We start from the raw sequence: 27,444 nt of genomic DNA, 5'->3' as shown, positions 1-27,444 counted from the left end.
TTTTCAAATATGTTGAATTTGGTGCTATAGGTCCTCAAATTGGGATTTCACAGCTACAATCATTCCACCCTTTACACTGCTGTATATATGTTGCATGCATGTTGTTGTAATGCACTTATAGGTGTTATAATTAAATTATATAATAACAAAATTGATATATCACAAATGAAAAGTGTACTACTCATTATTCTTCAATAGACAACAATACACATATATAACAGTACTTCAACTGAGAGATAAGAACATCAATAAACAATTAAATTCTACGATACATTACAAAGGCCTCTGTATTGAATTTCAAATATCAGTGAAAGAAGAGAATGTGCTTATTTTCAGCAATGCTTACTTGTAAACATTTAAACACATGTGCACTAAAGCAGAGGGTCAGTATGTTAAAGAGGGATTGAAGCAGTCTGCAGGTGACAGATTGGCAAAGATTCAGACAGTTCAGAAGTAAGACTCATAGATATCAACAAAGTGCTTCACTTTATAAAAGCATAAGTATAAAACTGTGTTGAGACAAGAACCAGCCCACGATATCTTCCTTTATCAACGACCTGTAAACATGGCAGGTAGTGTAAACACATGTTTAACCATTCAGAAAATGTTAAAACTACTGCTTAAGTCAGTTACTTTCCTATAAAGGTATAACAAGTGGTTACTCATTTGAAAAGAGACAATAATCTGTACACATTTTTAAAGCTGCACTCTTAAAAACAGAGCACTGTGCTTGCGATTAGACACCCATGATGAGTGGAGGAAAACATGATATCACTCATTGACAAAAGGCAACAAACAGTATATCTACCATACTGTATGCAAACTGTACGATAAGGTCGGTCTGTTGGATAATGTTTCTACTGGCCAGGAGATATAATGTGTGTGTGTACATTGCTCTGACACACCAACAGTCAGCGTTAAACTTCAGTATGACTGGATACTGATCATAAATGAAACATTAAGTATATTGTAGAGGTGCACCAATTATCATCCTCTGAGTGATGCTTACAGGTTTTAATCATATACGTTTCATCATTTTGTAGAAGGCAGAGTTATATTTATATGTACATTATATTTAGTGATATTCAATTATCTCTGGTCAATATGTACAGTTATGCATCGTATTTCAGCACAATCTAACACTGCATGTAGTCACTTCTTTGGATCTGTGGACTACACAGACACAAGCTATAGGAGAATCTGTTTGTTACTGGTCCTGGTATTCTTACATCACTACTATAATGGTTAAATGATACACTTACTTTAAGTGTAGTTGCTAAAACCTGTATATAAATTGCGCATTTTCTATTACAAATATATGCATATATTTGAGATTTGCATCAGTGTTTCTGGTAAGACGGAATGAAAATGTATAATTATACATAAAATGTACAAATCTAAATGTATGTTGTATTTGGGTTGAATTAACTGATTTATTCAGGTTGTGCTGTTAACTTCATATCTATCTGAATTAAATGTGTTTCATGTTGTTGCCTTCATCTTTTCATTTTCAAACCCTGATGATATTTTATTGTTTCTTCTATTTGGACTTGTTCACTTTGCTTTAACTTTAGAGATTCATGATATTTGACAGGAGACAGGAGTTATGAGTTATACTCTCACAATAACCTGCTGTCAGACTCAAAGTTTTTCTGAGGCCGTTAAGTCAAAATTAAACTAATGTTTTTAAAAGTCATATGTTTTTGTTATACAGTATGTATCTTTGCATTTTGCTTTGTAAACTTTAGAACACACAGAGAGATTAAAAACTCCCAACACTCCAGATTAAAGTCCCTTCTCCATGTGCTGGTGAAGGTTGTGTGACTGTCCTTCATCTGTCACACAGCCCGCACAGACGTGCATACGATGCACAGCTTGTTTCTCCCAGCAACGCCTCCACATTATGCTCCATGGCTTTACACTGATGGCAGAAGTGTCAGTTCAGTTGTTCACAGCAGAAGCGCTAATCCACCCCGTCGAAGCCTTGTGCGTTCTCTATGGCGATGTTAAGTTTCTCCCTGAGCTCCTCGAAGGACTCATAAGGAGGCAGGTCCAGTCGATTGAAGCTTTAGGAAGTGAAAGGACAGACAATGAGAGAAACAATGACATCGAGCATTTGGAGAAATAAACATGAGACTTTCCAGATATAGATTAATTAATTATTGTCGAATTTGGTGCAGCAAATGGAAAATTGTCCAGACTTTTAGTCCTTTACTTTTAGACTTTAAGCCCTAAAACTTACACTTCCCATTATGCTCCTCATTAGCAACTTTTGCACTGACCTGAATAAAAAATTGACTTGACATAAAAATTAGTGACGTTTCTCCTTAAAAAATGGAGGTGTCTCCCTGAGCCAAATAACTGTATTCAGATATCATGGTGAATGAAATGACTGCATCCAGCCACTAGAGGGCTTAGACTATATTTCTTTCTTTATTTTAGCCATACAAAATCTCAGTTTAAACTAAGTTCATATCTGCAAAGCACAATATTCAGTATCATGAGTAATTAAGGGCTGATGCACACCTCTAACAATGCTGTATTCTTTCTTTGATATCTTTCTTGAGGGCGTCCTTATAGAGACATTAGGGGCTCCGTACATCCCAGCTACATTACACATAAAACCTGAACTTACTTACAAACCTCACTGCAAAACATAAACAACAAATATATAGCAAAGGGAAAAGAAAGCAGTGTCTGATTGAGCCTTTTGAAATACAGTCACTAAACTTGGTGCTGCAGTGCTCACCATGTGTGGGCTCGGGGGAGTTTTTCACGTGTTCCCCACTGCTCGATGGTGAACAGCTGTGGTCCGTTAGATCCTGGAAAACAAAAACATCAATCAGATAAACAACCTTGTTTTAACTGGAGCTCATGAACAAGAAATGTTCAAACCACATAAAAATAGAAGACAAGTGTCTACAACATGGAGAGAAAAGATGTGATTCCCAGTGGTTGATAAGTGAATAATTTAGCTTAAAACAGAAATATCATCAACAAGAAACCTAACAGTATGTGCTAATAAAAAACGCTGTGGGTATCTCACCGTAGAGCTCAGCAAAGCCGTTCATCGGGACCCTTGAAGTTCCCGTCACAAACTGTAAGAGCCGGATTCGCTTTTCTGCATCCATCAACAGCACCGTCTATAGCAAAAGAACAAATACACAAATATATAACCGATACAACGTTATTCTCAAAGGAGAAAAAACTCTAAAAAGTTCCCAAGCTCTGCTGGTTGGCTCCAGGCATGGAAAGATGTCTTACCTTCCAAAACCACTGGATGACGACATGGTTGGCGCAGTAGCTGTTCTTGTACTTGGTATTCTCCCTCCAGTCGTTCACATCCACGTCTCCGAGACCACACATGAGCAGCTGTTGGGGATAAGAAGGCAGGTAGAAGGAGAGAGAGTCATTCATGTTTCTGGAAGTAACTTCAATTTCAGCGCATACTACGGACCAAAAACTCACCTCCAGCTCGTTCTCATCAAAGATCTTGATCAGATCTTGAGGGATCAACTCAAAGAATCCCTTAAAACACAAATATTAAGGAGATTATTATCTTAACTTTATACTGTCAAATCTTATCGTCTATGTTACACATAAAATAACCAAATTGATCCTTACATCTTTGAAGGCAGTCATCTGCTTCTGTATCCTGTTCACGAACCTCCACTGCATCACCAGACTGTCAAACACAAACAGCAGATTAACAGCAAACCATCATTTCATTAAGGAAAGTGTTTTTTCATTCATGAGGAGCTCTGCTGCTTACTGGATGTATTCCTTCTTGGTGTCATTAGTGATGACTATCTCTGTGCCGCCTGGCGTCAGTTCATGCTGGTGAGTCTGAACAGGAGAAGTGGGGTACATTAGTCTGTGTCATTTAAGTTAGACAGAAGATGTTATTAAAAGTGTTGAGGCAGACAGCTCATAGACCTTACCTGTCCAAACAACTCTTCGTCAATGGTGAACCTCAAATCCAAGTCTGTTGGGTCGTTCTCCAAAATCCACATCAGTGAATTGAAATATTCACTGTCCTGAGAAGACAACAAACACATTTTACATAATTAATGTCGCCCAGATGACCTGTAATTTGAAGATCTTGATTGAAGGTGTTTGTGACACTCACAACAGACTCCATGTCCTGAAGAGTGATCGGCTTCTGCAGCATCATCTTGTAGAAAGGCCGAATGAAGAAAGCTTTGAAGAACACAAACAAAAATGTTAGGATCTATTTAAGCACACAATCTTTTATACACTTAAGTCTATGTATGTGTACTACGCAATGTGTCAGCAACACACCTGGAAACCATTTGCTAAAATGGAGCTAATGTGTCAGCTGTTTGGAGGTATTTCACTGGTTCTACAGCTGTTTGCAAGAGCTGCAAGTTTCTTTTTCTTTGTTACAAAGTTTGAAAGCAATGTCTAAGTGAAGCCTGATGTTGCCTTTCACATAAAAGCATGACCCCAGGCCCCTCCACTAAGAGAGGCATTCGTATTACTAATGAAACACTGGCATCAGACTGGTATTTTGTGTTGATACCCCAAACCCCCATATCGGTAGCGGGACTGGAAAATGTCAGATAACTACTTAATGTTCCACTTTTTATGCAGAAAGTTGCACAGAAATAGAAAAGCACTCACCATCGAGCAGTTTGCCATGATAAACGGCCATGCCTGCCACACGGCCGATGAACTTGAAGTAGGTGAGGTGGTCCTCATTACATAGGCCAGAGTTAGGGTTGATCTGCAGGGTGTAGTTGTCCCTGGAAGAACAAAGGAAAACAATTTTTTTTTTTAACTTGCCTGCCTTCTTCTCAAAGATATTTACAACTCTCTCAAGGATTATTATTGATAATTCCTAAGTCCCACTGAAATTCTGCAAATATCCAGGAATTGTGACTTGACTTGACTTGATGGGATCAAGATTATATTCCATTTCACATGGCAAATTATGACATTGAACCAGGAAAAAAAAATCCAATCTTAATGTGGCCTGGCACTTTGTAAACTAACATGTATCCACCCAACATCAAAAATTAAACAGTCTGATACACTATGTGTTTGTCTCTGAGTTAGTATTTTGAATATTTCTTTATACAGAACTTTATAGGAAAAGGACACTGGGATGTCCAATACAGGATTGTTTGGATGCCTGTACTTATCAAAACTACCTTAATGATTTTATAAGAACATTTGTGAAGTTATAAAAAGAGACATTGTTTGCACTCACGTGGCAGAATACTCAAACAATCCATAGTACGGGTTAAACATCTCCTTAGACATGAGGAAGAACCACTCCCTGGCCAAGCCACCGTAGTCCAGTCCTTTTTCTCCCTCAAACTCCACCCACAGTCGTGCCTTGAGCAGGTCTGCCCTCGTCACTGAGAGGATGCGTCTGTATGAGTCCTCCAGCACCGCGTTTCGTCTAAGCTTCATCTCAAAACGGTTCGGGATGTCAGCCTGAACAGAAATGTATTGAGTTGATTAAGAAACATATTCATGATGATCTCCAGGTTAAACACAACATATCCGTCCTCATTAGAATTGCTTTATCAGTTCTTTATTTTATATTTTTAATTGAGAATTAGAGGTAGTTTGTACACAATTACAGTTTCTCTGTGAGGAGACTCACCGGTTTCTTCAGCTTCTTCCGGAAGTAGTCGTACTTCTGTTTATAATCTCTGGAATAAGGCACGGCCTGTAATAGTCAAAGGACAGTGTTCATTGACAACAAATCAATCTTGACCTTGTGACCTGCACTGTGATCAGTGATATGTATTTACAGGAAACCTGTAAGCCATAAATAGAAAACTGTTTTTAATGTCTGCTAGTATCATGTTACTGAAGAATAATCTGTGAAATACAGTCTCTACTTACTGGTCCGGTTATAGCCGAGTTCTGTAATCTAGGATCATCCCATTGTGTGGTCTTGGTGTCTGTGGAATAAAATAAAATACATCAGAGGCTGTACATTAGTATGGGAACGTATTCATCTTTTGATGCATATCGTGTGGGAGCTATTTTCTCTTTGTGGGCGTGGGAGGGCGCCGAGCATGAGACCAGTCATTGACTGGATTCACGTAAAGGTAGTAGGTGTGTCACTGGGGGGTCATGCACCAGGAAGGGAACACAGGTTTTTACCAGGTCAGTGAGAGGCAACGGGAAAAATGTTTGTTTGCATTGAGCTGGAATAATATCAGGAAAATCATATGTTTGACTGGACATTCAACTTCTTGTGACCTGAGTACGACCAAACTGGAACGGTGCATCAGTGGCTTTGCCGAAGGTAACCATTTTAAAGAACAGGTCTTTTCTTGGTTACGTTGACAAATAGCCACTACATCATGTTTTGAAAGTTATACGTACTGTGATCAATGTAGAATATCCTCCCATCGCTGTGGACCCTCTCCTCCCAACCAGGCTAGGAATGAAGAAAACATCACATTCTCTAATAAGTTAACTTTAAACTATAAAATTTAATAGGCAGCAACAGCTGTTTACATGTGATTACACAGAGTTATTAAGACCTAATATGTTTTTGTTGCCTGAGATCTAAAAGCCCAAATTTGATGAATGTCTTTCAATTGATATGTTACTGATCTCCTGTAACTGATGTACTTACCGGCAGAGGCCCGAGATCAGATGGGTCGAGTGAGACTCTTCTCCTCATGTGCACAGGAATCTTTAGCCTGGGATCTTCCTGTTCACAGGATAACAAACAGGGTGTGTTTCAAAAGAGGAAGTGCGAACACAGGAAATGGTTTTTGAGACACTTCTGACCGCTAAGGATTTTTTCTTTATTATCATTAACCTGCCACCACATTAGACGAGGTTAACTTAGCAATTGAGACCATTTCTTGTCATTTTAACAGAAACAACGGCTGTTTTGAAGCCTACCCTAGTGCCGGTAAGTTATCTGTATTCCTGGGTGTGTGGTTAACAATTTTAACATGAGGAAAATACACATGTAAAGATTGCTGCCTTCTCACCCAGGTTGTAGTCTTTGTGTTGTGGTCGATGAAAAAGGGTCTTCCACTGGGAGCGCTGCGAACCTCCCAACCAGCTGGCATGGATCCAGACTCAAATGTGGCCTCAGGACTTGGGGTGTGCAGAGGAGACTGCTCGGGTGTCGCAGGCGGTTGAGGCTGAGTGGGGCTCTGGGTCATACTCGCATTACTCTGTGGTGCTGCTGGTGCTGCTGCTGCCTCTGATGTTTTCTGTCCAACAAAAAATAGGGCAAGGAGAGGAAGTGGTGTTAAACAAATTAATTTTGCATTTAACCCACCTCCATTAAAATCAATGAGAAGGCTTGCTTTGTACCTGAACGAGGGGTCGTGTCCATGAAGTGCTTCGGCTGTTATGGTTGACAAAGTAGCGTCTGCCTTTACTGTCCCGCTTCTCCTCCCAGCCTGCCGGCAGCCCAGCTGAGGTTGGAATCAGCTATTAAAAGAATATGAACAGACTTATCAATACTGGAACCCTAAAGCTCACTGAGTGAGACAATACAAACAATGTAACCACCCTTAAAGCATTTCATAACTTCCATACCACTTTAATCATCAAGACAGAAGCTGTGATGATTAAAGAAGATACCGGTGAGCCTTGAACACTCATACATGGGTGTTCAAGACAATGTGGTGGTGCAAGACAGGTTTGGTCAATCATAGGAAGGAGTGATTTCAACAGGGAGTGAAACACTCACCACAGGATTAACAGGATGTTCCTCTCCTGTAGAAGTCTGGGAGCTTCTTCTTAGACTGGAATGGCTTGAATTACTAGCATTGTTCTGCAGCGGGGGGATGTGAAAGACAATAGTGATCACTTGAGCATTAAAGTTAATTCCCTTTCCATTTCTCTCACTGAAAGCTTGTGGTTGATATAAATCTTATTATGAGTCTCTCTTCCTCTGACTTCCGGTAACTAGAACATAATGCTGCACAGAAAATGACTCACTGTCTGGGAGGTGCCAGCTGTGGCCCCTGAAATGTGAACGTTTCTCAGCTCATCAGCGAAAGCGAGGAACTCAGGCACAGGTGTGCGTGGTGGAGGTGATCTGATCTGGCTGCCGCTGTGGTACAAGGTGGACTCGTCCTCTGTAATCATCTCCCAGCTCTAGAAGACGAGACAGACAAGGCACAGGGGGGAACTGAGCCAAGATGAGATACAAGAGCTCTGCCAAATTCCTCAGTATAAATACACACTGTGAGCCACTGTTTTACAGTGAACCTACGTGCTAGTCTGTTTAGAGTAAATCAAAGTGGAATTTATTCCAAAGCCCTCTGAGGACAAGCCAGAACTACACCACTACAACTGTCTGCCTCAACCAAAAACAACTCTGAGAGCAGTGGGATTAATTTTTGGTCTTAAAATGACATGTAGAGTAGGATTTTCCTGAATAAAAACAATGTATAGACTCATCCCAAAATAATCCCATCCATTAATCAGTTATCCTCCAGGATACATCCCTGTCTCTGTCTCTTGCCTCACCAAGAGGCCATACACACTGTGCAGGGTGAAAGCTTGGCTGTGGTAGGATTAACACAAATTCCAGCACCTCCCTTCAGCACAGAGGTGTGGTCATGTGTATTTGTGTGTTTCAACGTAATCAACAATCGTTTTATTTCTCTGATTCACTGTTTTGTTCTTGCTAACACTGCTCTCTTCTCTCTCTCTTCTCTCTTCTCTTGTCACGTTTATAGCTTGCTTCACTGCTGCGCTTCCTTGTGCTCATTGAGCAGGGGAGGGGCAAACTTTGGATGATGCTTTTACAAACAAAAAGTAAAAAATACTACTCATTCTGCGTTTAACTAGGCATGTTTAGATTAAAATGTTCTGTCTGTTTCTTTGAAAGTAAATAATAGCGATAATAGCATTTTAAAACTCTCTATATATTCTCTATAAACAGAATGGAAAAATGCAGATTCATCTGAACACTGTAAAGCAAGATAAGCAGGAAACAGTGAAAGGCAAAATGCAAATTGAAATGCAAATTAACTGAAAAAGTTAAAATTACCTCGGGAGACTCTTGTGTGCTGTTCTCATCGTGGTCTGAGATCTGTCTGCGTGTAATGAAAGCTTGCTCCTCCATATTATTGTTCGGTCTTCTTTCAATCTCGACATTACTGTCCCTGTAAAGGACACACACACACACACACACACACACACACACACACACAAACACAAACCCTGTATCAGTACTGTGCCAACAAGGAAAGTGATGTAATTTTGCTCAGGATAGGGACGCATCCTTACTGCATTGTGGGTCGGTGCCACTGTGTGGTTCTGCTCTCATGGTTGACAAAGTAGGTCCTTCCCAGGTTGTCCTGCCGCTCCTCCCAGCCAGGGGGCAGAGCGGGCAGCAGCTGGCTTTGTCTGGGACCTGACATGTCCTGGGCCTCCAGAAACTCCCAACTTGGCTGCACAACATAAACAGAGTAAAGTTTTTTTTAAATGTGTAAGAGTTTATGGGTAAACATAAACAGTTTTAAGCTGAAGCACAAACAGGATGTAGACAACATCTTAACTCTGGCTGTTTAAATGCACAGATCAAAGAAGCATGAGGACCAGTGATCTGATCGGCTTTAAGACCTTCAGTATATTTGACAAATGCCCTGGACACAAATGTGGACAAATGTAAGCTGGACTCATTGACTTCATGTTTAAGAAGAGACTTAAATCAAGTAGACAATTCAAATTACTCATAATACTACAATGAAATGTGATTGCTTAAACTGTCATCTGTGGTAAAAACAAGTGACAAAGGAAAGATTACACTACGACAGACCTTGTTTATATGACTTTTCTCATCCAAATAAGCCAAGGACACATTTTAATAAACATATAATAAGAGCCTATTAAGGTTTTAGTAAAAAAGAATCGCAAAACTCAGAATCCATGCTTTGTTTGGCTGTTCAGGCTTCAGACTGACTGGGAACTAAAATATGTGGCCTGTTTTGATAGGTCCCATATTTGTTCAAACTGACACAGATTGACTTCAGGCTGCAGCTCATCCGTTATGAGCAGCTATGAAAGATCACAACACTGGCAAACTATACACAGGAGGATCTTTAATTATTTCAAGATCATGGTCGATATCGTGTTGCTTTAGCAAAACTTACATCTGTGTCCTCGGTTTGTTCAGCCGTTTCCTCCTCTGAACCTGAGTTTTTTGGCAGGTAGGTCATTTTGAGACGCAGGTGACCTTTGACTCTGGACTTGTGGCTGCACGACAAACATTATTTTTGAAGAAGAAGAAGGCAGAAAGAAATAACAATGATTTAATAAGTCGTGAATTAATAATGACAATAATATCTAAATTAAAATATCAACAATTATCTCACTATCTATGTATTGTCAGGGATGTTTAAAAGTCAAGTATGAACTGTGGCCTATAACTTCTCATGCAATTAATCACATGTAAAAATGAAATGTATAAAAAAGGGGAAACACAAAAGATTAAGTAATCATGAAATCATGCAAACCTTCGTGGGTGAAGCAGAAAATCCTTGAATGTGTATGGCCTTTCTGTGTTAGGATTTTCTGTCTGAGAAAACAATACAAAGAAAATCTTTAAGTCTCCAAACACTCCTTACAGCCACATGAATAAATCTGCTGCTGTGTCATAACAGAGAATATTAAAGGATACATTTACATGAAGTGATGGTGACAGTGAACCATAGGGGCTAATTTGTGGGTGTTGTATTTGTAATGAAACAAAGCAGGAACCGAAACATAAACATGACGGACTGTGTTTCCAAAACTGCAGACAACGATGTGGAACAGACACTAGAATAAGGGCCCGTGTGTTTCCATTTACATGGAAACGTGGGTGAGATTGAGGTTGCGAGCACGTACAGTAAATGTGACAGTAAAAACTAAATACATTAAACTAACATGAACTTAAACAAGTCACAGGCGTCAACATACAAAGAAAAGTATCTCGTGCAACCAAGTACTCACCGGTATCTGATTTAAGGGGACGTCCACCTGTCCCAGAAAGTCATCACGTGTCTGACAGGGAGAGAGAGGGAGTCACACACAGAAGTCAGGATCATGACAATATTATCTTCTCCTACACACACAGACATGCACACACACACATACATAGAGAACTGGTCTGGACATGTTTTTGTTACTGGGCCATCTTGGAGTAATGAGATCCACTGTGATAGCCCCACAGGAACATGCAGTGTGTATTTGATCTCAAACTATCTTTCATATCAAGAAAAAGCCTTATTATTGTGAAATGTTCCAAATCTTTTTAGTCATGTTCCAGTTCCTCTTTAATCATTAGATCATTAACGACAAAACAATTCTGATCCTAAGCACAAACACTGCACTTTTTCCCCTACTTTAAACAATGAGAGGCATTCACTTCATCTCAATGAGTTTATCACTCCACTATAAATGGCTGCACTGTGTTGTTGTTGAGAGACTGGGACCAATATGATGTAGCATTCAAATACACTTTCTTTCTTGTCTTTGAACACTTCACACATTTACTGCACGGAAGAGCTGAAGGCAAACACACACTTCACTGTGGGAGTCAGCTTTGTGACCAAATTAACACCCGCGGCAGGTCAAACTGTCCAACAGCGGTATAGAGTGTTTACATGAACAAATATAGAGTGAGGCCTCCTTCGTCCTGCCCTTGCGCTTCTAATAGTGTAGCCAAGAAAAGCAGTTAAGTCCAGGTTAAAAGAAAGGCAACGTGCCCCAGCAATGACCGATAACTAACGACCATCACGTTGTTGAACACATATGAATATCGCCCCTGGTCTGTATTTGATATTACCAGTTTGAAAATATTATTTTTAACAGTACGTCATTGACAATAAAGGTAATTATTGTCTTACAACAGATGGCAGATTTTGTTGATTTAGTAATTAAAGCTTAGTGAACATAGGCACTAACTGTGAGTCACTCTGTAAAAAGACTTGGAAAATCACAAGTATACAAAGTACAGCTGCAGCTACAAATTATTATTTATCTGCAGATTTTTTCTTAATGTATCTTCAAAATAATCATTAATCAATAAAATATGAAAACATTCCCAACAACTCTGTGATGTCATTAAAATTGATATTTTGTAACAGCCACAAAATCTAAAAATATCCAGGTTACTAAAATTAATTTAATAAATCAGTAAATTGTGATAAATTATTAATTTCAGCTAAAATACACTCTAGTATGTCAACCATAATTGTTGTCATTACTATCCTGCAGTCTGCAGTTGCTTAGAATATCGTGTGTGCCACTGCTTTTATGGCATTTTGAGTAAGCATTTAACACACAGTGTTTCCTTGTTTCCTTGACAATGAGTTCTCCTACATACTAATGTTTGAGGAGGAATCAGTACTCAATGAAGTTCACGTTGGTTATATTCATCTACCATGCCCAACGCAGTTTATTAAGAAATTTAAATCTGGGGAACTTTCTGTATTTCACATATATGGCCCCTAAAAGAGCCAGTGTATGCATGCAGATCATCCTGCACTGTGCACCTTACCCTTATAGTTTCTTAAGGTAATGTAAGTATGGGGAGAATGAGGAGTCTCTACATTATTAAAGAGATTAAAAAGGCCTCAGGACTACCGACTAAGATACTGGACAAAGTAGAAGGACATTTCTAAACTTAACTGTCCTGTCATGTGTCTTTGTGGCCCTCTCATGTTTTGGTATTGTCTTCCTGATCCTATTTATACGAGTAAATCCGGTGCATATGTCTGATCACAAGCTTCAAGCACCAGTGTTCAGAAGATGTAAGACTTTACTTGAGATCCCGTACTGGCTGGTGTTGGTATTCAATTGCCATTAAAGAATTAAGGCTAGCATTTCATTTGATTGTCACATTCACGTCAGTTGTTGGTACTGAAATAACTACCTTTAAAACGTCAGTGTTTCTACATTCTTTTCACACACAATGTCAGCACCTCTGTTTATTCTTGAATCAATATACACACCTATAACTTCTCAACTGATGGACAACTAATATCTACGTTTAATTAAATCTCAGCTCAACGTTTCATTTACAGTAATAAATAAATAACTACAGGCTGATTCTGAGGACTCTCCCTCCTGCTCTGATAAGTTAAGTAGGTCATTTTTCTATCAGTAAACAAACTGAATTTAGTCACTATCCCTGAAATACTTCCTGGATCTCGGGTTAGGTGAGGCCAAGCTTAACAAAGACTGAGTGTATGCTCTGAACAAATCACGAGCCGGTCCAAGATAAGAAGTGTTGATAAATGTCCATTCAGAGCATCCCTGAAGGTTCATGTGACACCAAATACAACTCAGATTAGCATGTGGCATTAAGCAGTGCTGACCAAATACTGCATGAGACTGTGGCAAGCAGCGACAGACACATGTTTTTGTAGAGCAGGTTCAGTGATATCCATCATAGCTTGGCAACGACAAACTACTTTTAACAGGTGGACCGCAGCTTGTGAAACCTGAACTTCTAAAGAGCAACACAGATAATGTTATTGGAGCAGGCAAAAAGTGTCTGATGTTGAGCCATCCTGTTGAAGAATTCACGAACACATCAGAGAAACGATTCAATAAAATGAGTTAAAATAAGCAGCACTGAGTCATGATTCAGCCAGAGCTGCAGATATTAAGCTCAATTATCTCCACAGAGTAAAAGCTGTAAATGACTTAGGACAGTGATTTTTTTCCCACACCTGAAACAATTTTCCCTCACTGCAGGAGGCAGTGACATTCACGCTGATGGCCTGCACATTTTATTTGTTATGCCAGGAGTTATTCAACTCTGAAACAAAGAAAGAGGCCATTGTCTGCATGGATGCCGGCTATATTTCAGCTTTTTAACAGTTACAGCCTTAACGTTATGCTTTGTATTGCTGTGCTCTTACAATGCATGAACGATTCCTCTTAACCACATGTCACAATCACTTCTGTAGAAATATAAATGTAACTGTCATGTGCAAGTTTGTGGTCTCCAAAAAACTGAATTGAGAACAATCTGGGCCCTTTATAACACATCATTGTTCTTTATCAGCTAAATGTCTGCTCTGTCAGACACAACATAGTAGGCCTTCAGTAAGCTAAGATTTAGGTTGTGATCCATGTTTTGACCTTCCTTGTGTAATGTGGTCACAGGTGGTCAATCATTAACTCATGAGATGAGGCGTGAGGGGTTATAAGGGCGCTGCAGATAAGAACTGACCTGAAATATTTCCACTGTCGATTTTTCAACACCACAGCCAGCTGCATCAAAATGAAATAATTCATATCTGCTTTCTTCGTTTTTGTGGCAGTTATTGAAAATAAAACTGAGTAAACCTGGAGGAAACCAGTAGGTTGTCTCTCTACTGCTGAAATAAAAAATTACCGGTATGTCAAATTTTGCCTATAAAGGTCTAGAGATAGGGTCATTGTTTTGCTAATGTTTATTTATTTTTTATATTTTAGTTTTATTTAGATATATTGAACATTGTAGGTGGACTGTTTAAAGCATGAGGTGATGATTTTTTTTTTTACCGCTGCTGTAAAAGCGAGTACAAAGCTCATCAGCCATATTTAGTCAATAAAATCACCAACCGTTTTAAAAACATACTTTAATTTCTCCGAAAGAGAAATTCATAAGACCTTTAAATGTATATATTATTTTCACTAGTGTTTACTTGTTATTAGAATTACGACATACTTTCTGTTGTAACCTTATAGAGGGCATTGCATTGTTCTTACTTTGTTGGCTCAGAATGTAAACAAAGGTGTGTATTCTTTGATGCAGACTTGTGAGAAAGTGAGAAAGTAAAATCTACATTTATAAGTTAGATTAAGGTCGTTAAAAGTAAATGGTCCGGCTAATTAATGGAGGGGACCTTCTTACTTGACAAGCTGCTAAATGCAGGGGGGAGGCTGACACCTGATACTTCACAAACACTGCATGGCAGGGGGACCCAGAGGGAAGGGACACACCACCCTTTTACTGGGAAAGGCTCACACTCCCCTCCTGCCTACATTACATACCCCCACCACACAGACACACACACCATGTCCACAGATGGCTGGCATGACTGTGCGCTGCTCTAGTATCATGCTGTTAAATTTGAATCCACGGGACTGGGCAGTGCTACAGACCCCCAGACTATCTGGAGTCAGGGGGAATATTTCAGAGCAACTTTATTTATATCAGCAAGGGGCACTGCTTTTCCCACCACTAAAATTAGCCCGGGTAAATACTTAAGTCGATTACTCATGGTGCTAACAGAATAATAAAAGGGGGAACTATTCTGAAGTTGAACATGTCTTCACACATATCAGTAAACGAACAGACTCAAAGTTGCAAACTGAGCTACTTTTCTTCTCAATCACCCTTTTCTTGGAAACCAATATGCAAATGGATTTACTGTAATGTAACCCAATAGCTCTGAATGTTTGTCCACATTGGGCTTGTTAATTGCATGACTTAGCTGTAGCAATCCTCTCAGTTACTGAATTTCGCTCTAGCTTGTGGTAAGCCTAATGGCTGAGTACACAGAGGGGTATGAATGGCAATAGAGGTGAAGAGCAGCATTATTACAGCATGTATGTGTCCTACAGAAAAACACTACAAAACACAAATAAGGGAAAACTTGCCTCTGCCAAAAATTTGTCAAAGATACAAAAAAAATTGCAGCAAGATAACATTAATGTATTTCTTTTTTTCAGTATTTGTGACAGTCCAACTTTCAGCTTTCATTTTCTTCTGTCCATGAGAGCAGAAGTCAAAGTAGTGTCACCGGAGCAGTCAAATCAAAGTGTGTGGAATCCACTTGAACCAGTTTGACAACATTACAGGACACTGCACTGGGTTCCTTCAAAGTGCCTTTATGACACATGAGGTAAATTGAGGCAAAGCTTATTCAAGAGCTTTATGCATCTCAACTGATAGTGAGGTTTAGTGTGAAACTTAAAACTCACCTTATGTTTTTGACTTGGACTCTGTGGTATATTATCCCCTTTGTGGCTTTTGTTTACATCCGAAACAGAGCTAGGCAACTTAGCCGGGCAGCAAGGAGACAAATGAATGTGCACATGTGGGGAGCAAGGGCTACTGAGTTTTGGATTGGAAACGTGACATGAAATTCCAGTGTTAGCATAGGGAACTTCAAGGGAAAAGCTCCTTTGTATGGCGCGATGACAATGGTTTTCCTCAGGCCTTTCCTGGCCTTTTCCTGATAAACAGACCGTCTGGTTTTTCTCAAATGGTCTGGTTGAGGAAAACAAACAAGCAGAGGTACTGCGATACAGTTTTTTGCGAGGGTCAAGTTCCCCCTCAGGATGTGCGGCTGGGTGAGGAGCCTCAGGATATCCTACATTAACTGTAGCAGTCGTTGTAGCTCCCTTCCCGGGTATCATTGGTCTGTGGTGAGCAAAGTGCAGCAGGACGCTGCTAGAGTGCCGATTTGATCTGTCAAGAGTTGAGGACAGTTCCATTATTTTACTCCCGTCTTCCATTCTGCATTTTGGTTCATCCTGTAAAGGAATATTAAATTGCACCATGTGTTTGGTATCCCTGAACTCAGCGGAACAGCTTCCTTTTGGGAGACGATGGCCACTTACTGCCGTGGTGGTGGACCCTTTGAAAGTCACTTCCTCATCATCTTGTGAGAATGTCTGAAATGTCTGAAAAGATGACTGATGAGACCCTTTTGTTGGTGGGAGTACAGGGAGAGCCACTGGACTGACGGGGGAAGCAGGTGGGGTGCTACAGGGGCTCTTTGGGAATATAACCAAGGAGGAGCACCGTCTCAGTGGGACCTTGGACTTGGAGCAGCGAAGACACCGCTCCTGGGTGGTCCTGTGTTTTTCTGGAGCTTCTGGTTCAAAGATGCTGTTGCTGCTACAATACCCAGGATCGCTGGCCATGCTGCTGCTGCACGAGCCCCCTTCAGAGCCACTACCAGCTCCTGCTTCATTGCCACCCGTGTCTCCATCCTCTATACTGCCATCCGCCTCTCCGGCAGGCTTTCCGCAGGGCTGCAGGGAGATCTGCAGAATGCTCTTCTTATGACATCCTCCAGTGTTAGCCCTAGGTACAAGTACTGAAGAGTATCGCTGTAAATTAACATAGTCCGGTGACAGAGGAGTCACCTTCAAGTGGACAGAACTGTGCGCCAGAATCTCTGCGGGGCTACGAGCTGGCACACTGACTCCGCTCTCCTCACCATGGCTGCTGAGGCTCTCTGACAGAGGGTCTGTGTTGCTCCGTCTTGACGCGAAATGTAAGCGCAGCCGACGTGCCATTCGTTTAACTCTCTAATCCCTGCAGCGCCGGTGAGAGCAGCATGATCAAACTTGCTGGTAGGAAAAAAGGAAAGCAACTGCTCCAAGCTCTGCTCTGTGATCACAATCATTAGCGGCTGTACATTGCCAAAATAGCTCTGGTGACAACCTACATTCCTCTCCAGGCTGATCTCAGCTTTTAGTCAGAGGAGGTCAGTGGTTCGGTTTGGAGACATGACCCAAACATACGACCTTTGAAACTAGAGCAATCCAAGACGCTGGCTCCTTTAGGGAGCTTGAACCCTATACAAAAAGACAAAATTATTCTAAAACTTAAAGTACAGAGTTTCCACAGCTGACCTGTTTTATAACCTTAGCTTAGCTTGGCTGCTAGTTAACTGTACCCCTTTCCAGCCAAATCCAAACACCTTGTGTCTTTTCCAGTTGCCTCACTGCTGTTTACCGTTTTCCAAAAAACAACAACAACAGGCTCTCCTCGCTGCCTCTGAGACTGAAGCTCTGGTAAACTGTTACATCTGCCCCAGGCCGCTCACTAAAGACTCCACTTCCTGCTGCAGCTATGCTTCTAATGTTTCTGCTGCTGTGCCCCCACAAATATTTTTACCCACTGCTATTGAGTTACAGGAAATCAAATGGAATGACTTTCAACATAATTCTGTATCAAGCTGAGCAGTGGGCTCACAGAATCACATAGCGCACAATGACATCATTATAGCCTGTGAAAAAACAGCGATGCAGAGATATAGAAATCTGTCTAAATACAGATACCCGAGTGATAAGAACCAGATATAACTGGGATGGCTTCCATGGTGACATGACACCTGTTATATGACACTTCATGTAACAGTCCATGCTGGACTTATTTCCTTTTCATGGCTGTTGACAGTCGTGTTTATTAACAGCAGACTATTGTGTGCCAGGAAGGCCTATTTCAGGACATTACGTTGCATCCTAAACAGTTCCAGTACAAGCGGTAATAGTAAGAGACACATCCAGGATAAAGACATGATTCAGTAGAGGACTGCAGGGGAACTCATCACCTATTTTTTAAACCAACAGGACAAGCTACCAGGAAACCTTGTGATCGGCTATTAATCACTCATCCAGCCAGGAGATAAGATGTGTGACGCACACGACCGATTTATGCCAAGTCATACAGTATGGTGTAATAGGCTAATTATAAAGTAAAGCCGCCTGTAATATACAAATGAATGTGTCACCATAACGAACAATGCGCCCGCCCACCACTGAAGGACAAACTATATTTAATTAACTCTTACAATAACGTCATCAGAAACTGTGTCAGTGGGGTGTGGTTAGAGGAGAGGCGGGGCATTACGGACAGAGGATGGCTCTGTCAATCAGCAGGAGCAGCTGTAATGAATTAAGTTAACGAGTTGCTAAACTGTACGTGCTTACATCATTTTTATAGTGAATAAATATAAAAAGGATTTATCCCAAAAAATACTGGACCAAAAATAATAATATGTTAACTTTTGTTTGTCACTTTATATGAATATCAATGTCACTGTCAAAAGCAGTTGATAATTACACACCTTATTACACTTCAGAGGCCTTCATGTGTGTTTATATTTAATTAGATTCAGTCAAGTCCCCTTCTATTACTGCTGGTCTCTGGTCTGTTTATCATATGATTTTATCTATTTGTTTGTATTGTTAAATTCTGTAGGAGTCAGACGGGAGTCTGACTGTTAAAAAGAAATACAAAATGGAAGGGCATGTTTATATTGTTTTTAATTGTGTTGTTTTTGTCCCTTAAATAAAAAGTGATTCCATGCTGTCTATTCTACATGTTGTTCTTAATAGAGCTAGTAGCCTACACTGTATTATGAAGTCAAATTAAGTACCGTCACAAAAATAAGATGGATTACCTGATCCTTCATAGCAACATATGTGATTTCCAAATCTGGATCATTCAAATTGGAAAGGTTTCTGAAATCTTTCTAATATGATTTTTACTTGCACAGCCAGAAAACTTCTGAAACCTAATTGAAGCCATGATACTAGTGTGCATGTAATCTCTATGTAGGCAGGGACGTCTATAGCGTCGGCAGACTATAGCCAATGGGATTCGAGATTGGTTTGCATGTTAACACACTCCATTTCTATGTTTACGAGACTAATTGCTGTATGCAGGTGTGCAAAAATGGTTTCAGGAATCATTCCAGTAGCACTAAATATTAAAAAATACATTTAATGGAATAGTGCCATTAGTTTCCAAGATAGACTGTAATTTAAAAAAAGTGAATTATAGGAAACTCATAGGGAATACCTTGTAAGGGACAGACTAACAGACCTAGTTTCAGCAAGTTTCCCTCCCATTCCTGCGTGTGCTGGAGCAGCAGTGACAGGCACGTACGCAGAAGCACGTTCACAGTGCTGACACACCCTCCAAATCTGTACAAAATCCTCCTGACATGACAAGTCAGGCTCAAGTCAGACACACCCAGATTTTGTTGAATCATGTGAGTGTATACCTCTGACATATTAACACCTTCTAGAAACATTTAAGCAAACAAACGACAGCCAAGTTTACGTGGACCAAATGTGCATGTTTTATGTTCGTTTGGACTGACTGTCTTTTTTATTTCTCTTGTGGGGAACTGCCAAGGGACTGTAGATAAAAAAATTATAACTAAGCCTAAACTTTTGCTGCATGTCACTCTGCAATTGCAGTTTAATGATAATAATAATAATAAACGAAGCACAACACTTCAAGATAATAACAACAATCAGAAATATATCAGAGGTGGTGGGAGGAAACAACTGCATGATTTTATTTTGTTGTTAGCACAGCAATGTTAGTTCTGTGTGCATAATGGACTTTTAGGAACAATTTCTGGCATGTAGATGATGACTGACTTTACAAGTTTGGTCAGGTTGATAAAGCAGTAGGAGGACAAGGCAAGTAATTGTGTCCAAATATATTGTAGCTGCACTCTGCTGAGAAATGTGTATTTAAATAACTCTTATTACTACTAAACCGTTAAAAACAAGAATGTTTTATTTTTTTGTTACAACAGTGTATTAAATAGCTTAAGAGGGAATACGATTTGGGGAAATGCTAATATGTTTTTTTTTACCACAGGCAAGAAAACAAGATTGCTTGTTTTTTAAATCACTGGAAAATAGTTTTCCAGTCTTGTTCATGTTGTCTTACTTCTTGGCTGTGCTTACATTACATACAGATCATACAGTCTCAGTCAGAAGTGGAGCTGGCACTATGGTGTGCCTGCTCAGGTGTCCCAGGACCTGCTGTGCATTAGACCATCATGAAACTAGGTCAGCAGCTCTCATATCATGCTACAACATGGCATTCAAAAAGGCTTGAACATAGCTGTGCAAAAACTGTGTAATAACTGTATAATCAATAAAAGAATAAACACTCCCAGTGTCTATTACACAACAAGCCACACCTAACTTCACACACAGCAGCTGTGAACAACAAGAATCCTCCGCATTTGTCATAACAGAAAGCAGTTAGCTTTTTACACATGTTATTTCCACCATCTATGTTATTCAACACCTGATGTGATATGCAACCATCCATCAACACTTGTAAGCAACAGGCATTAGGATGCCCTTAGGCAGCCAGATTTGCCCATATTTACAGGTCTGACTAACCTAGCTATCTTCGTTATAAACCATATCACTTAGACCATGGCAAAATAAGGGCGTTGGTATCAGGCAGACAAACCAAACTTAACCTTGCACTTCATCCCTTCTTTGGCATCCATGGTGTTTAATGCCAGGCACAAATAAGCTTGCGTAAAAAGATGAGGCTTTTGTATCAAAATATTAATAGGTTGTTTACCCAGTGTACTCAGAGCTAAATGTACAACAGTCATTAACTTTGGTGAAAGGTTGAGACTTTGTTTTTCACGTCAAGAAGCAGACGTAAACACTATGTGTATGTAAGAAGTACCTGTATCTGTAGGCACTTGCCCCAATTAATTAATTTGTCAATTAAAAAGTTAACTGGCAACTAATTGTGCATTGATCAATTGTTTCAGTCATTTTTCAAGCAGAAATACATAAGAATCCTTTGTTTCAGATTTGCAGCGTTACTTTTTTCTTATGTGACATTATAAGTTTTACACTGTTGTTTGCAGACATCACAACATATTTAAACAGCTATTCTTGGTATAACAGGCATTTTTTTACCATCTACTGACTTCAAATCAAAAACATAGTAAGCAGATTAATTGAGGAAAAAAATTATCTTGAGTTGCAAGAGCAATTCAAAAGAAAAAAAATGTCCAACACATCCTAAATATTTCAGGGTAAATTATTCAGAGAATGGCCAAACAAAGCTTAAATGTCTTACCAGGCGATTTTCATCAAACACCTCCAACAGCAGACGATGCTTCCTGGGATCAACCTGCAACACAATATAGATAAAGACAGATATAGATTGTTAACAAAGAAATATGGTCAACAAAGCCAACAGCATGACTTAAGTATTGGATTAGAGGAAAGATAAGATCAGGATCCAGTAATTATTCCAGTTTTCAGCTATGAAGAACAATGATGACAAATGATGATGGCACACACAGTACATGTAGTGTACATAATCACACAAAACAGGAGATAGATTAGCAACTAACAATTATATTTGTTGTTGATCAGTGGATTTTTTTCTTAAATAATTGGTTATAGTTTAAGTAATTGATTTGGTCATAGAAATGTCACAAGAGGTGAAAAATGCCAAAGAGATGATGTCCTATTAAATGTGTATCCAAATAGTTTGCAATAAATCTGACAGTAGGCAACTAACTGATCAATCGTTGCAACTCTACTGCAAAAATATGCATTTTGAACAAGTTTCACTTACCCTGAAAAAGAATTCTTCATTCCAGTTTGGGTCTAGTGTCTTCATGTGACATAAGATAGAAAGGAAAAATACAATGAAATAAAAACTGAGTCTCAGATAAAAATCAATCATAACTGCAAATGTAGATTTTCACATCCTTACCTTTTTAATGGTTTTAGTCTGAAGACTTGTGAGTTCTCCATTGACAGGGTCATATAGGGACAGTCTTGTATATGGATCACTGCAAGAAAAAGAGGCACATTTAGACTCAGGTACGGGGTAGACATCCATCGATAAAGATTTAAACAAATATGATCCACTTTATGCTCTTCGGGGTTTCTGAGGTTCTGCTGCTATACTTTGTTTGGAAGGGAAGTGAAACATTTGACGTCTTTGTCTGATCCATCAAGCAGTGCATTCAGAGCCCAGAAACATTAACATTATGGTTCCAGCTACTTTGTGCTCAAATGCAAAGTTTAATTTAATTGTTCATTTATAATGTTTGATGCACTGTTAAATGCATCAAAACCACATTATCCATTATTACCATATCTTAGAGTCACTTTAGGCCCACAGCAATGTTGTGTCATTAGTAATGTAGTGAATGTTACTTTAGAGTGATACTCACACCGCAATCTTGGTTATACCATGAACAATTAACTATACATTAGAGATAAAGGAAGAAAAACCTTGTTGTTGCTGTCAGATTGCACTAAGAGGTAATGGAGAAAAAAAACACCAACAAGATGACACCATGACAACATAATCAGTACTCATGGTTTCACTGCATGTACATAGAATCTCTAACATCTGAGTGCCCTAGATTCTGTTTCCTGTTGTGGTTGATAGTTAATTTTGTTTGCGTCTCATCAGACAGGGGTAAGGACTTTCTTGTGCAGAAACTCCAAACAGCCACAACCCACTCCTTTCAAAATACTGAAGCTATAAATCAGAAAAATCAATACATAACTAGAACTAGGCATCAGTAGAATGTAAATAATGATTGAATAGGGTTTAATTTAAGCCTTCTTGCGAACAATACAGAACACACCTGTATAAGAAAAAAACATACTTGAAAATGTTAGAATTGTTTAATTAAAAAGGTAATTTCTGATTAAATTGAATTAAATTAATGAAGTCCTACTCATAAGTGAGTAGTAAGTAAAACCTTTCTACATCTTACCTGGCTCCGAGTATGTCTTTTTTGGCCAACCCGATTCCTGCAATGACTTTCACTTTCAGGACTCTGTTTTCCTCCTGAAATAATGATACAAATTGATAATGAGTTTGTGATAATGACATAAAGACAGAAATTAAGTACTTTATTTACCCTGATGGAAAAATTTTGTCAAACATAAATTTGGGATACACATATCTAATACTGATATTGGATTTCAGTTATCTGTGACAATGAAGATAATCCTGGGCCGATCTATTCAAGTTAATTTAGTTTGTAACATCCAGATGCTACATATTTATTTAGTAGTCATGAGTTTATATTCATGTTTTTGTTATATTTTGTTTCACAAAGTTAGAAGTAAAAAAGCAACACACAGAAAACATGATCACGGCCTCCTCCACACAGTGAGAAAACAGTTTGTAATCAAGCAGCTGTATTGGATAGACACCTATAGCACATATATTGTTATTGGGACTTTAAAAATAAAAGTTGGATCAATGCATCCCGTAAAGCTACTGAGAGGAACATTTGGTTTGTGATCCCTTTGGACAAAGTCCTCTGATTTTGGCATGTTCATGCTTCAGTGGTGGTTTTTAACACAAAAAAATCTTGTCCTGCGTTCTTTCAGTCATATGTGTCACTCGTTGTGAATCTTTACCGTGGAAAATGTAAACAAAGGCAGCGTGCACAGTTAATCACTTCGTCTGACACCTACCCCCCACCAGCGGTTTCAAGCAAAAATAACTATATAGAGATAATCAATCTTGTCACTTATGTCTGGTTTGCTTTTGTAGGTCATGTAGAGTAATCAGAATTAATTTACAGTCTGTTTCATAACTAGATAAAACTCCTTACAGGAGCTTTAAATAAATTACCTAGTATTAACTAGAAAGCTCAACAAGTTAGATAATTAAGTAATAACAGCACGATAACTTAAATATTAACTAGAAACTAAACTCAAACTTTTTTTCTGGACACAGTTAGCATAAGTCTAGAAAATACTATATATTGTCTTTTGTTAGTATGGTGTTACAGAATAGAGATAAACAACACTTGTGAGGGGTTCACAGATGTGCTCCCATTCCAGCAGTTTGGGGAGACAGAGGCTGGGTGCCAGGATTGTAATAATATAAAATTATATGATTGTGGAATGGTCAAATCAAACAGGAAGGACAGAATAAAAAAGGACAGATTTGCTGTATGTCAGCTATTGAATTATTGTGTTGTGATGGTAACTCTGAAGAAAAAAAATTGTCAAAGCTATAGATAAGATAAAGTACATATGTTGCATATCAAGCATATGTTTGGCCATGAATCATCTGTAACATCAGAAGCCAAATATCTTACATAACACAGTCAAGGTGCTTCACTGTACATAAAGGTGGGTTCAGGTATGTAGTATGGTTAAATAGCAAAATATGTATATATAGATTATAGAAGTAAACGTGCAGGATCATACAAGTGTGTCTTTTTTAACATGAATCACTGTCACATGCTTGTTGTACACACCCCCGGTACAATCAGCGCCTTCTCGAGATGATGTAACATCCTGATAATACTTGGCGCTTGTGTGCACACTTCCCATCATAACTCCTGCTTCAGATGCCCCCCTTTGCTGTGAAGTTAGTGAATCATCATGAGATTTCGCAATCAATCTCACTGTCTTGGCGTATGAGACACAACTTTAAGGCCCTGACATTGTTATCTGTAGCTGGAGCTCTGACAACATGAATTTTCAGCCAGAAAACTCAGAGTTTGGTCGAGGATCTCGGCTCGCTATGTTTGTATTGAGGACGGGAAACATTAACGGCTGAAAAAGTGACCAGCTAACTGAGACTGTCAAATAAAATATAACAATATCGTTAGCTTAGAACAAATGTAGAGCACACACATCGATTTCCTATTAATAAGTAACTTGAGCTAACATGAAACTCCTACTCGCAAGGTATCACAAGTTACCTAGCTTGTGAGTTAGTTAGCTCGCTAATTAATTTCCGGAACATTCCAGTTTAGTTACTTAGCAACAGTTAGCGTTAACTAGTTAGCCAACTGGCTATCGACGTTATCGCACGAGCAGCTTCATTAAAGGCTGAAAAATGCGAAAGGAGAGTTAGTTTAACATTACCGCATCTGTCTGAAGTCCTCGGATCTGTGGAGAAAGTGCAGCCATAGTATCCTCGCCCTTCTTCCTCACAGAGAGCGACAACAACAGGAGGAAGACAGTGGTTCGTCCAACAGTAGACTCGCGTGGTGTTTAGTTACTACTCTACCTCTATTATGCCCTCTGTGCGTTTACGCTGGTAGATACCGTGAACCTGACCTAGTGGCTAGTAGTTATGACACCGCCGTCGCATACTGTATCCATCCACCTCCTCCTCCGTGTTTGTCTTCCTCCTCCTCCCCCTTCTCCTCCTCCCTTTTCCCCTCCTCCTCCACATCTTGTTCACCCTCGCCCTGTCACCTCAAAAGCGTGAGAAACCCCAGAGCTACAACGGTGAGCGAGTACCTGAAGGCATCATTCACCTGTTAAAGAATAGGCTGTACATTACACTTATGAGTGGTAAAAGAAGGCTGTTCTGATATTATACTTAAAACTAGTAAGACAATAAAAACAATACAAAATTAAACCCCATCATCACTTACAGATTGGCAAGTAAAATGTTACTTATCTAAAAGTACTCAGACAAAGTGCATCCAGACTTTTACGTTAAAATATTGTATTATTACTATTGCTATATCCGTCAACTAAATGAAATGGAATAAAAGTATACTCCTGAATGGTAGTGGAGTAGAAATAAGATGTCACAAATAGTGATTAAAGAACACACACACAGTATAGGTACATTAAAATAGTGCTAAAAGTACAAGAAAATGTATTAGTGTCTACAGGTTTAGGGTTTTATTTTGGTATATGGGGTGTGACATCAGCCAAAATAATTTAAATTTAGGATTCAAATCTTTATTTGTCACATACACCTGCAATATGTGTAGTGAAATGCAATTATGTGATCTGAATTTGGCTTAATATGTTCATGTGAGGTTCAGGTTCTCCATATTAGTGTAACTAGTGAAAACATTCAGATGTTATACAAGGCTATATTCCAACAAAAACAAGAGTTTAAGGCAATACCGGTATTAATGTTTGTGAGCTTTGTTTTATTTAAACTTAAAAATAAAGTTGCCTGGAGGTTGAACCATCAAAGAACCATTCAGAAAAGTTAAGTTACTTCTTAGGAATGATGCAATAATGATATGCAGTGTGGCAGTACCGAGGAAAAGGACTATTGTTGGGAACCACAACCTCTGAGTAAAAACTAGTCCAAGTTATGGTGTCACCACGTTTGGAACGCTGTTACTTTGTCATATGCAGCCAAACTTGTGGTTCAAACACAGGAAGTCTAGAGAAACATAAACAGTAGTTGGTAAGAAAAGGGCAGAGGTGCTTTGGGAGGTCATCAGTCAGTCAGTTTTGCACACAGAGCAGAGCACTAGTACTAGGTGTACTTATGTCAACTCCTGAGGTACTTGTATTTTACCTGAGTATTTCCATTTTCATTCTTTACTAAAACTCAGAACCTCTCAGATTTACGCTGTGACTCTTTAAGGTAGCCCATACCTGAACTGAGAACTGAACTAAACTGCTGTATCTTCTAAGCTGACTTTATAGCATGCCATCTTTTATGATCATAATAATTAAACACCTACACAGATTGCAGTGTGGTAGAGAAACACTGGAAATAGACATCTTTCACATTTTGTTGTGTCGAAGAAGAAATACCAAAGTTGTTACTGTGGTTTAAACTCCATATTTACGGCTTATATCATTCCCATGGTTGCTTCTTTTATTTTATACAAAATGTATACAATTTTGCTCTGTATCTGTGTCTAATCTCCAAGTGTGAAGGGCAGTTTGATCTTCAGTGAGCTGACCTTATATCTGAGAATTTCACATTGTATAACCCCTTTGCAGTCTCTTAGAGATCACAGAAACACTGACTCCACAATGTACTTAAAAACGTTTATTAAAAGTCTTTACAAACCAGTATCAATGTTAAGCACTTCCCCTTTATAAAAGCACTTGCTATATGCAAAACAAAAACCCTGTCCACTGACCAAAGCAACAAAACAGTGGAGGGCAGGTCTACAGCTCTGAACCACTTTCAACAAGAGG

At 39.2% G+C, this 27,444-nt stretch overlaps 1 protein-coding gene across 2 annotated transcripts; it reads right to left on the bottom strand.

The window, feature by feature from the left end:
* On the bottom strand, window positions 1–25,608 carry nedd4a (NEDD4 E3 ubiquitin protein ligase a). Of its 2 annotated transcripts, XM_069673079.1 has the most exons (29): window positions 25,399–25,608; window positions 23,277–23,350; window positions 22,256–22,334; window positions 22,115–22,153; window positions 21,608–21,661; window positions 10,963–11,013; window positions 10,485–10,546; window positions 10,122–10,224; window positions 9,256–9,419; window positions 9,017–9,131; window positions 7,957–8,115; window positions 7,706–7,789; window positions 7,324–7,443; window positions 6,993–7,220; window positions 6,626–6,703; window positions 6,370–6,424; window positions 5,881–5,939; window positions 5,636–5,701; window positions 5,234–5,463; window positions 4,645–4,766; window positions 4,130–4,200; window positions 3,942–4,037; window positions 3,773–3,846; window positions 3,625–3,685; window positions 3,469–3,528; window positions 3,265–3,372; window positions 3,047–3,143; window positions 2,750–2,822; window positions 1–2,066 (listed from the first exon to the last, which is right to left on the bottom strand). In XM_069673079.1, exons 1-29 carry the CDS (start codon window positions 25,441–25,443, stop codon window positions 1,964–1,966), a joined length of 2,730 nt encoding a protein of 909 aa, XP_069529180.1. In that variant the 5' UTR covers window positions 25,444–25,608; the 3' UTR covers window positions 1–1,963. The 2 variants fall into 2 exon arrangements, with proteins under 2 accessions (XP_069529180.1, XP_069529265.1); XM_069673164.1 differs by lacking the exons at window positions 10,485–10,546; window positions 21,608–21,661; window positions 22,115–22,153; ... (1 more) ...; window positions 23,277–23,350; window positions 25,399–25,608 and having other exon boundaries at window positions 10,963–10,979.
* Between the last annotated feature and the right edge of the window lie 1,836 nt (window positions 25,609–27,444).

The sequence above is a fragment of the Semicossyphus pulcher genome, unplaced genomic scaffold (assembly GCF_022749685.1).
Source record: "Semicossyphus pulcher isolate SPU_LCO1_2020_fin unplaced genomic scaffold, fSemPul1.0.p SCAF_1, whole genome shotgun sequence".
Taxonomy (NCBI): domain Eukaryota; kingdom Metazoa; phylum Chordata; class Actinopteri; order Labriformes; family Labridae; genus Semicossyphus; species Semicossyphus pulcher.
Note: the sequence above shows the minus strand (reverse complement) of the source record. Positions and strands in the feature narration are given on the sequence as shown.

Coding starts and splice junctions, on each gene's coding strand:
- nedd4a (XM_069673079.1), bottom strand. CDS start 25,443: ATGGCTGCACTTTCTCCACAGATCCGAGGACTTCAGACAGATGCG. Junction 7,444..7,705: donor AACATCCTGTTAATCCTGTG/GTGAGTGTTTCA, acceptor TTCTTTTAATAG/CTGATTCCAACCTCAGCTGG. Junction 4,201..4,644: donor TCATGGCAAACTGCTCGATG/GTGAGTGCTTTT, acceptor TGTTCTTCAAAG/CTTTCTTCATTCGGCCTTTC.